Below are 12,200 nucleotides of genomic sequence, written 5' to 3' on the forward strand. Positions count from 1 at the left end.
TCCAGCATGACAATGATCCCAAACACACCGCTCGGGCAACGAAGGAGTGGCTCCTTAAAACGCATTTCAAGGTCCTGGAGTGGCCTAGCCAGTCTCCAGACCTCAACCCCATAGAAAATTTGTGGAGGGAGTTGAAAGTCCGTGTTGCCCATGTCAGATCCCGCTTTTTTTAGATACACGGCACATGCTCACCCTCAGATGAGTGTGTTTGTGTACAAAACCAGCTCTCCGTCTCTGGGGTCCGACCTTCGTGTCTCCACGGGTATTACCCGGCAGAGCTGCACAAAGACTGTTAAGCTGGTGGCGAGGAGATTCGTCTAGCCGCTCACTGCCTCCATCCGGACGTCCACCCCGCTGAAGCTGATCTCGCACCCCGGTCGAATAGCCTTCTCTGGAACCAGGATACGAACCGGCCACGCCTGTTAACGGCAGCTCTCCTCTTATGGATCAGGGCTCTTGGAATGTTGCTAGATTTTGAATTTAGTGACTCGTACAGCGAGTCCCCAGGATGTGTTATTTTCATTAAAAAACCAGACTAACCTTTTAGAGCCTTTTTGATGTTGTACACCCAGTAAACTTTAACTTTTACACCTTAAGAAGCATCAGTAAATCCAATGTCCGAGCCTTAACACTTTAACTGCATGTTTGGAAATTTATTGCAGGTTTTGCAAGTGCCAATAACATAATCAACATAGATTATATGGTGATAATTTCACAACAGTAATTCAAGTATAATTAGAATGATGATTGGCAGAGATTTTTTGTTTTTGATTCAATAATTCTGACTGATCTTACTTTGACTGGGACTGGATTGACTTCTTAACAATTTTTCTAGGAGTGAGGGAAGGAGGTTTTTGAGGTTAAAGTCCCCAGCTCGATGAACTTGATTTCCTCTTCATCAGCTATTAGTCGTTAGCTGACCACGATCCTTGTGTGATGTTGTAATCCTTCAGGAAGTTAATCCACATAAGTTAATGATATAATCCATTCTGGTATGATGTGATGTTCCTTGAGAGAGAAAACGTTGAACATTCCCCACTCAGACGTAAGGCCAGTGATTATTCTCCAATGATCTGCTACTCCGTGACTGGACGGCCTGAGTGGGAGTTGAAAACTCTCTCAAACGATCTTTATGGCTCCAATCCTCTCACTCCACGATTCCAATTGCTGCTCACAAGATGGTCAAGTCTTGTGATTTCCTCGTAGCAGGGGAGAAGTGGCAACAGCACCTCTCCCTGGAAAAATAACCCCGGTTCCTGGTGTTTCACAGTTTATATATGTGCTTGCCTCTTGTTGTGTTCAGATGATCTTGGTTACCATGGGGACGCTGTTGACTCAAAACCTCCTCCCTTCTCCTTCCCTTACTGGAAATCTTCTGCAGCTCCTTACCAGTAACTTATTGCTCAAGTTCCTCTTTTCTGTTAACACTTCAGCTTTTCTGAGAATTCATTCTTTTAAATCATTTCTTTAGAATCACATCAATCATATTCAATCATTTCATTACAACTCTTTCACATAAAAACAATTCATATGATCATATACAAACATTTTCATTCCTTATTATTCATTTCATATTTTACCAACATCTTAATCATTTGATCAGTTGTTTATCATCAGCTTTTCTTGCCCTGCTTGCGACATCTTCTTCACTTCCCCTTTTCCTCTGACTCTGCACTCTTTATGAAAAACAACTCATAATCATTCATTTCACTTATTTGTAACACTTTTTCTAATCAACTCTTAATTTTTAACACATTAATACTTCATTTGATCATACTTGTCATGTTAGAATCATTCTTAGACATATTCCATCGTCTTCACCACTGAGTTCATTCCGTGGGCCTCCCCATTTGTAATGGAAAAGTCCGGTATGACCTCACTTACTCCGCGAAGGTACCAAACACTGTGCCGTTTAATCCAACAGCATGTATATTAATCCCATGGCACGTATTATATTCCAAGATGAAAACAAGCTGAAAGCAAGCTTAAAGTCATCTTTCCTGAAACCCAGCAACAGCCCCAAAATATCACTGCTCTAGAGGAGATCTGCATGGAGGAATGGGCCAAAATACCAGCTACAGTGTGTGCAAACCTGGTGAAGACTTACAGGAAACGTTTGACCTCTGTCATTGCCAACAAAGATTATCAAATCAATTTTATTTATATAGCGCCAAATCACAACAAACAAACCCTGTGAGCAAGCACTTGGCGACAGTGGGAAGGAAAAACTCCCTTTTAACAGGAAGAAACCTCCAGCAGAACCAGGCTCAGGGAGGGGCAGTCTTCTGCTGGGACTGGTTGGGGCTGAGGGGAGAGAATCAGGAAAAAGACATGCTGTGGAAGAGAGCAGAGATCAATCACTAATGATTAAATGCAGAGTGGTGCATACAGAGCAAAAAGAGAAAGAAACACTCAGTGCATCATGGGAACCCCCCAGCAGTCTAAGTCTATAGCAGCATAACTAAGGGATGGTTCAGGGTCACCTGATCCAGCCCTAACTATAAGCTTTAGCAAAAAGGAAAGTTTTAAGCCTAATCTTAACAGTAGAGAAGATGTCTGTCTCCCTGATCTGAATTGGGAGCTGGTTCCAGAGGAGAGGAGCCTGAAAGCTGAAGGCTCTGCCTCCCATTCTAGTCTTAAAAACCCTAGGAACTACAAGTAAGCCTGCAGTCTGAGAGCGAAGCGCTCTATTGGGGTGATATGGTACTATGAGGTCCCTAAGATAAGATGGGACCTGATTATTCAAAACCTTATTAAGTAAGAAGAATTTTAAATTCTATTCTAGAATTAACAGGAAGCCAATGAAGAGAGGCCAATATGGGTGAAATATGCTCTCTCCTTCTAGTCCCCGTCAGTACTCTAGCTGCAGCATTTTGAATTAACTAAAGGCTTTTCATGGAACTTTTAGGACAACCTGATAATAATGAATTACAATAGTCCAGCCTAGAGGAAATAAATGCATGAATTAGTTTTTCAGCATCACTCTGAGACAAGACCTTTCTAATTTTAGAGATATTGCGCAAATGCAAAAAAGCAGTCCTACATATTTGCTTAATATGCGCATTGAAGGACATATCCTGATCAAAAATGACTCCAAGATTTTTCACAGTATTACTAGAGGTCAGGGTAATGCCATCCAGAGTAAGGATCTGGTTAGACACCATGTTTCTAAGATTTGTGGGGCCAAGTACAATAACTTCAGTTTTATCTGAATTTAAAAGCAGGAAATTAGAGGTCTTCCATGTCTTTATGTCTGTAAGACATTCCTGCAGTTTAACTAATTGGTGTGTGTCCTCTGGCTTCATGGATAGATAAAGCTGGGTATCATCTGCGTAACAATGAAAATTTAAGCAATGCTTTCTAATAATACTGCCTAAGGGAAGCATGTATAAAGTGAATAAAATTGGTCCTAGCACAGAACCTTGTGGAACTCCATAATTAATAATGAAACTCTTCATTATGTTACAAAGTATTGAGTTGAACTTTTGTTACTGACCAAATACTTATTTTCCACCATAATTTACAAATAAATTAATCTCTCATAGTTGAAGTGTACCTATGTTGAAAATTACAGACCTGTCTCATCTTTCTAAGTAGGAGAACTTGCACTATCAGGGGCTGACTAAATACTTTTTACCCCACTGTAAGTAGCCTAGCTTTCCTTGCAATGTCCACGTTACTCTTGGTAAGATGCTCATTTATGTAAACGTTTGTGCCTTTCAACTTCCTTCCCTGTTTAAGTAATTGAATTTTATGTCTTCTGTTTGCAAAGCGGATGATGATAACTGGAGTGGATGTCTTATCCCGAGTCGGCAGAGTGTGATATGCTTCAATATTTTCTTTATTAATGTCAATATGTTTACTATGAAGGAATACAGTTACCTGTTCCTCTGTGGTTTCCTCGTGTCCACTGTCCTCAAAACTATCTCCTGTTACAGCTTGTGAAAAGTTCCTTGGTTTAATTTTTAGTCTGGAGACAATGACATCGTTCATTCGTGAATACTGCTCCAAGTCAGACACCTGATTTTCCAGATATAAATTTTTTTTGTTCTTGTTTGGTTAGACTCTTTCTCTCCGATTGTTCTGTCTGAGTTATTTTCATTAGTTACTTCCTCCAAACCATCAACATGTCTCTTAGACCCCATTCCTACCAGGCTGCTCAAGGAAGCCCTACCATTATTTAATGCTTCGATCTTAAATATGATCAATCTATCTTTATTAGTTGGCTATGTACCACAGGCTTTTAAGGTGGCAGTAATTAAACCATTACTTAAAAAGCCATCACTTGACCCAGCTATCTTAGCTAATTATAGGCCAATCTCCAACCTTCCTTTTCTCTCAAAAATTCTTGAAAGGGTAGTTGTAAAACAGCTAACTGATCATCTGCAGAGGAATGGTCTATTTGAAGAGTTTCAGTCAGGTTTTAGAATTCATCATAGTACAGAAACAGCATTAGTGAAGGTTACAAATGATCTTCTTATGGCCTCAGACAGTGGACTCATCTCTGTGCTTGTTCTGTTAGACCTCAGTGCTGCTTTTGATACTGTTGACCATAAAATTTTATTACAGAGATTAGAGCATGCCATAGGTATTAAAGGCACTGCGCTGCGGTGGTTTGAATCATATTTATCTAATAGATTACAATTTGTTCATGTAAATGGGGATTCTTCTTCACAGACTAAGGTTAATTATGGAGTTCCACAAGGTTCTGTGCTAGGACCAATTTTATTCACTTTATACATGCTTCCCTTAGGCAGTATTATTAGACGGCATTGTTTAAATTTTCATTGTTACGCAGATGATACCCAGCTTTATCTATCCATGAAGCCAGAGGACACACACCAATTAGCTAAACTGCAGGATTGTCTTACAGACATAAGGACATGGATGACCTCTAATTTCCTGCTTTTAAACTCAGATAAACTGAAGTTATTGTACTTGGCCCCACAAATCTTAGAAACATGGTGTCTAACCAGATCCTTACTCTGGATGGCATTACCCTGACCTCTAATAATACTGTGAGAAATCTTGGAGTCATTTTTGATCAGGATATGTCATTCAAAGCGCATATTAAACAAATATGTAAGACTGCTTTTTTGCATTTACACAATATCTCTAAAATTAGAAAGGTCTTGTCTCAGAGTGATGCTGAAAAACTAATTCATGCATTTATTTCCTCTAGGCTGGACTATTGTAATTCATTATTATCAGGTTGTCCTAAAAGTTCCCTGAAAAGCCTTCAGTTAATTCAAAATGCTGCAGCTAGAGTACTGACGGGGACTAGAAGGAGAGAGCATATCTCACCCATATTGGCCTCTCTTCATTGGCTTCCTGTTAATTCTAGAATAGAAATTAAAATTCTTCTTCTTACTTATAAGGTTATCTTAGGGACCTCATAGTACCATATCACCCCAATAGAGCGCTTCGCTCTCAGACTGCAGGCTTACTTGTAGTTCCTAGGGTTTGTAAGAGTAGAATGGGAGGCAGAGCCTTCAGCTTTCAGGCTCCTCTCCTGTGGAACCAGCTCCCAATTCGGATCAGGGAGACAGACACCCTCTCTACTTTTAAGACTAGGCTTAAAACTTTCCTTTTTGCTAAAGCTTATAGTTAGGGCTGGATCGGGTGACCCTGAACCATCCCTTAGTTATGCTGCTATAGACTTAGACTGCTGGGGGGTTCCCATGATGCACTGAGTGATTCTTTCTCTTTTTGCTCTGTATGCACCACTCTGCATTTAATCATTAGTGATTGATCTCTGCTCCCCTCCACAGCATGTCTTTTTCCTGGTTCTCTCCCTCAGCCCCAACCAGTCCCAGCAGAAGACTGCCCCTCCCTGAGCCTGGTTCTGCTGGAGGTTTCTTCCTGTTAAAAGGGAGTTTTTCCTTCCCACTGTCGCCAAGTGCTTGCTCACAGGGGGTCATTTTGACCATTGGGGTTTTTACGTAATTATTGTATGGCCTTGCCTTGCAATATAAAGCGCCTTGGGGCAACTGTTTGTTGTGATTTGGCACTATATAAATAAAATTAATTGATTCATTGATTGTTTGGAGTTCTGACATTTTAACGTGGCAGCCGGTAGAACAAAGAACAGCGACCATCTGTGAACACAGCGGGTGGGATCATCACGACACAGGTCGTGCTGTTGTGTGAATCAAAAACATGCTCGTGTCATGGCTGTTGTGTGGGCCACCCGAAGAGGAGGTACTGCTGGCCAACGCCAGAGGGCGCCCTGCCTGTAGTCGGGTTTCAGGCACCAGAGGGCGCAGTTACGTCCCAGGAGGCAGGACTGACAGCTGTCATTAATCATCATCACTGCACCATAAAAGCCTGGAGGAGACACCACATCTCTGCCAAGATATCAGTTTACCTCTCAGGTAATCTTCTCAGCCTTTCTCTGTGCCGTACGCACATATTGTATGCTAACCTGTTTACAGCCGTTACCTACCGTAACTAACATCCTGGAGCTGGTGTGTTGGAAATTTGGAGGAGTCGGCGATTCCGCTCCTAAATTCCTTCGTGTTCAGTAGGCACTGCACGCACTGGTTTTTCTGCTGCCTGAGAGTGAAGTACTTGTCACTCCAGAAAGAACTGTGAGTTTGCTGACTGCTTACTGGGTGTCCACACACCCACTATTAACCTGTTTTTGTTCCTGCCAGCAGTACCGGATCTGACAGCTGAAGCAGAGGCCAGCTGGGTACTCAGGACTTGGCGGCTTCAGTATACTGCAGGTCTTCGTTGGCGGCGGAACCTTCTGGGCCCCGGTTCTTCTCTGGATAGGCGTCTCCTACCCTCGGGCCTGCCCACACGTCACCTATTGTATTTTATGATCGACTGTCTAAAAGCAGTATTCGACCTGTTGTGCACTTTTACCACAATAAATTGTATTTATTGGATTATCTATTGACCATTCATTTGCGCCCCCTGTTGTGGGTCCGTGCATTACACTTTCCCCAACAATCGCACCTTTACTTGGTCCTCTAAGTGGCCTCACTGAACACCCATTGTTTTCTCTTTGCATTGGCTCCCCATTCAGCTCAGACTGCAGTTTACAATACTGTTGATGACATTTAGAGCTCTGCACAGTCAAATACCTCTCTACATCAGTGAACTCTTGCACCCTTATATAACAAGCAGGTCCCTGAGGTCCTCAGACCAGAACCTGTTAGTTGTCCCAAGGTCAAGGCTGAAGACAAACTGAGACTTTGAGGTTCTGTTTCTGAAACTGTGGGATGCACTTCTACTGCATCTACATTCTGTGGACTCTGTTGAAACCTTTAAATAGAAGCTCAAGACCCACTTGTACAGGCTTCCATTTAACTAGTTTTCTGTTACTGCTGTTTTAATGATTGTGTTTCTGTTTTGTTTTATTTCACTGTAAAGCACTTTGTGATTTTAACTTGAAATAAACTTTACTTACTTACACTCAACAAAAATATAAATCCAACACTTTTGTTTTTGCTCCCATTTTGTATGAGATGAACTCAAAGAGCTAAAACTTTTTCCACATACACAATATCACCATTTCCCTCAAATATTGTTCACAAACCAGTCTAAATCTGTGATAGTGAGCACTTCTCCTTTGCTGAGATAATCCATCCCACCTCACAGGTGTGCCATACCAAGATGCTGATTAGACACCATGATTAGTGCACAGGTGTGCCTTAGACTGTCCACAATAAAAGGCCACTCTGAAAGGTGCAATTTTGTTTTATTGGGGGGGGATATCAGTCAGTATCTGGTGTGACCACCATTTGCCTCATGCAGTGCAACACATCTCCTTCGCATCATCCGTGAAGAGAACACCTCTCCAACGTGCCAAACGCCAGCGAATGTGAGTATTTTCCCACTCAAGTCGGTTACGACGACGAACTGGAGTCAGGTCGAGACCCCGATGAGGACGACGGGCATGCAGATGAGCTTCCCTGAGACGGTTTCTGACAGTTTGTGCAGAAATTCTTTGGTTATGCAAACCGATTGTTTCAGCAGCTGTCCGAGTGGCTGGTCTCAGACGATCTTGGAGGTGAACATGCTGGATGTGGAGGTCCTGGGCTGGTGTGGTTACACATGATCTGCGGTTGTGAGGCTGGTTGGATGTACTGCCAAATTCTCTGAAACGCCTTTGGAGACAGCTTATGGTAGAGAAATGAACATTCAATACACGAGCAACAGCTCTGGTTGACATTCCTGCTGTCAGCATGCCAATTGCACGCTCCCTCAAATCTTGCGACATCTGTGGCATTGTGCTGTGTGATAAAACTGCACCTTTCAGAGTGGCCTTTTATTGTGGGCAGTCTAAGGCACACCTGTGCACTAATCATGGTGTCTAATCAGCATCTTGGTATGGCACACCTGTGAGGTGGGATGGATTATCTCAGCAAAGGAGAAGTGCTCACTATCACAGATTTAGACTGGTTTGTGAACAATATTTGAGGGAAATGGTGATATTGTGTATGTGGAAAAAGTTTTAGATCTTTGAGTTCATCTCATACAAAATGGGAGCAAAACCAAAAGTGTTGCGTTTATATTTTTGTTGAGTATATTTACTTACTGAAGATGCCATCATGGCCCAAAATAGGGGGTCCTCTGGTCCTCGCCAGCATCTGGAAAATTCCCCTTGTTGACCTTCGGGCAGGAGCAGATGAACTGTGGGGTTTTTAGTTTCCTGCACTGACATAATTATATTAACAAGTTTCATTGAATCATGTCTGGGCATGATGACTCCACAGTGGGACATGTGTGGTCTACATGGGAGGTATTTGAAAGCCAGAACTTGCAGTGTGTGTGTGTGTGTGTGTGTGTGTGTGTGTGTGTGTGTGTGTGTGTGTGTGTGTGTGTGTGTGTGTGTGTGTGTGTGTGTGGAGGGAGTATCAGGGTTTGTGGGAAACTGGCTGTCTGTCCCATTTCAGTGAGTGTTCTCGCATCAATACAAACACTGAATCATCAATTGTCCATTTCACTGGCACTCTGCTTTTCTCTCCGTTGTCTTTTCAGCCATCGGTGGTTGTGATAAACTCTTTTTGTAAATGATTCCTCAGCTGCAACATTTTTGTCACATGTTGCACAATTCTTTGTTGTGCTTTCATTTTATTTAATTGTTTTATTTGTTTGTATGACCAAAGCAGATAGTCACTCCACTAATTCAGATCTGCTTGAAGTTTCTTCCTATAAGAAAAAGGCCTGAAGGATTTTTTTCCCCGATTGCACTCCAGACGCACAGAATCGCAAGGAACAAACATTTGTGGCTAGTTAACAATAGCAGCTACTGTCGGCAGCAGTGAGCTTGTTAAGTGGAAGGATTCAAGGTTTTATTGTCTTCTGATTACACTCTCATTATACTTGGATAATGCTACATGCAGTGTACATGAAATTATGGTTCCAGGGATTTGGTAAGAAAGTGACCTCGCTGTTGTGAGCAACATGAACAACAGGTAACATTAGCCTTCCTGAAGGTTTCTCCCTTCTCAAAGCAGCTGAACATATTACCAGGTTACACTGTGTCAAAGCACCATGTGAGGGGTGTGACGGCACCAAACACTGAATCATGGACACATGAACTGTGTGGAAGCTTCCCAACACACCTACCACTGCACTCTCACCTACTGTTATCAAGCTTGGGTAGAGTCCAAAAAAGAGGCCAGGTTGTTTTATTCAGTGTAGAGATGCAGGATGAGGAGTGTAGACATCTAGAAAGCAGCAGTGCTGCTCTCTCATGCAGAAAGGCATTAGCTGTCTGATGAGTACACCTCCTAGATGCCCACCTCTGGACATTTTTTAGGGCCCCTTCACACATAGTACAAATGTGGTCGACTTGAGCATGAAGTGCACATGAAGCAGGAATCATATGCAATGCGTGTAAAATTGTAGCTGCCTCCAACGCCTCGTACACCTGTTGCTACACCAGCAGCTGAAAGACAGAGTGTGCGCTGTGAGAGCCCATCGAACCCTCTCGTGGCAGGCGTCAGCCAAATTCCAGGTGACACACATGAACACCACACTGCTCTCTTGGCACTTAGAAAATGTTTGGCCATTTGCACTGTTAACACGACCACAGTCAACAAACAATCACTGTTGAGCTGGATGTGAAATTTGTCTAAGAGCTCCCACGAGTGTGGCTTTGCAAACAGACACAGTGACACGTTGGTGTGTAGGCTGAACTGACACGAGGTGTGGCCGCCGACAGGAGCAGCTGTGGAGATCTGTGCATCTGGACGTCATGGCTGGGGAACACGTATTGTGTTTGGACAGTACGTGTGCACAAGAACTAACAACGGCCCACTGTGACGTGCGTGTGTCTGCTTGTGGTCATTACATGGACATACATAAAAACATATATTGCTGTTGCAATGGGCTGCATGATAGGCTACCCCAGGTGATCCGGACCATCAGATCATAACACATTGCGGCGATCTGAATGTCACGTCACCCACGTGACCTCTGTTCCACATGATACGGTGTCTGTCCTGTGGTGCGCCGTCCACAACTCGTGCGTGTCCTGCCCGACATGCAGGGCTGGCTGGACACACCGCTAGCAGATGTGGACATGATAAGAGCGCCCTGCTTCTCATTCATGTAATTTCATGACTGTACATCTGTGACCATGGGTCATCTACAGAGGAACAGATGGATCATACTTGTATTGTCTGCTTGATAAGAGGGATTCAATAAAATGCAGTGTTTTTATATGGTGTGTGGTTTTATTTTTTCTTAAATATGTCAATATCCTTCTTGATATCAGGCATTTTCCCGCACCTTTTAAAGGACAGTGTTGGTAGCTCAGTGGTAAAGTTTCTGGCTGGTAATCAGAACTTTTGGAAAGTGCAAGTTCGAATCACGTGGGTGGCATGTATTTTTTTGTCTCGCTCTGTGTTCCCGCGTGTCCGTTGGCTCAATGTTTTCATGATTCGCTCATATGAGCTGTTCCACCGTGAGTCACCCTGATTTGTACTTATTCATACTATGTGTGAAGGGGCCCTTAGGTATGTCCAGCTTTCACAAAACTCTGGACTACATTTTGCAAACACAAAGGAGATGTTATACTATGTTCCATCTGTAATGAAAATACCTTGGGCATCCTGAGAAGGAACTGGAAGACATCTCAGGCTTTGTGCTGCCACTGTAACTCATCCCCAAATGAAAAATAGATAGATAGATAGATAGATAGATAGATAGATAGACAACAATTGTGATAGTTTAGAAAAATGTGGTTAAACATCCTATGACATTTTGTGGTGGATCACCATAAGGTAGCAGAGGGACATTTCAACAGAAATTGGTATTATGGGGTATTTTGAGTGAGGTAGGGTTCGGATGAAATCAGATGCAAATTCTTTGCTGTTAAACATTTTGTGTCTGTTTCAGGAACCTACCAAGGCCAATGGCTGGCTGGAATGCGTCATGGCTACGGCGTGCGGCAGAGCGTGCCATATGGCATGGCGGCAGTCATCGTCTTCCCTCTGCGCACATCCATAAACTCCCTCCGCTCTGACCACAGCCACGGCCCTCCTGCTATGCTGGAGGACGGCATCACCCCCATGCCCACAGACGGGGTGGTGGCCGGGCTGGCCGGGAGCCCGGTGGGCCGCGGAGGATTTGCTCTCACAGCTCCAAGTGAGTCCGAACGTCAGAGGAAGAGAAAAGGCCGCTTCCGCCAGTCCATCCTGAGTGGCCTGAAGCTACGTCGCTCTGAGTCAAAAAGTTCGCTGGCTAGTCAACTCAGCAAACAGAGCTCCTTCTGCAGTGAAGCTGGCATGAGCACTGTCAGCTCCGCTGCATCCGACATCCACTCCAACGCCAGTGAAAGTGAACAGGGTGCACCTGTGGATGCTACAGTCACCGAAATGTATGCAGGCGAGTGGCGGAGTGACCACAGGGCTGGCTGGGGTGTGAGTCGGCGCTCAGACGGGCTGCATTATGCGGGTGAATGGGCAGGGAACAAAAGACATGGCTACGGATGCACCACGTTCCCTGATGGCACAAAGGAGGAAGGCAAGTACAAACAGAATGTGATGGTGAGCGGCAAACGCAAAAACCTGATTCCGCTGAGGGCGAGTAAGATCCGAGAGAAGGTGGACAGGGCCGTTGAAGCTGCTGAAAAGGCTGCAGACATCGCCAAGCAGAAAGCAGAGATCGCCGTGTCGAGGTAAGACTTTCTTTTCATAGGCAGAGACACAGGAAACTGACACATGGAGGGTCGCTGCAGT

At 43.8% G+C, this 12,200-nt stretch overlaps 1 protein-coding gene across 1 annotated transcript in view; it reads left to right on the plus strand.

Moving 5' to 3' along the window:
- si:ch211-146m13.3 (junctophilin-3) overlaps window positions 1-12,200 on the plus strand; it is a 52,677-nt gene that overhangs the window by 23,985 nt on the left and 16,492 nt on the right. The window contains 1 exon segment of the mRNA XM_034193891.1: window positions 11,359-12,139. Within this exon segment, the coding sequence (XP_034049782.1) occupies window positions 11,359-12,139 (781 nt within the window).

The sequence above is a fragment of the Thalassophryne amazonica genome, chromosome 2 (assembly GCF_902500255.1).
Source record: "Thalassophryne amazonica chromosome 2, fThaAma1.1, whole genome shotgun sequence".
In the NCBI taxonomy this organism is placed as follows: Eukaryota; Metazoa; Chordata; class Actinopteri; order Batrachoidiformes; family Batrachoididae; genus Thalassophryne; species Thalassophryne amazonica.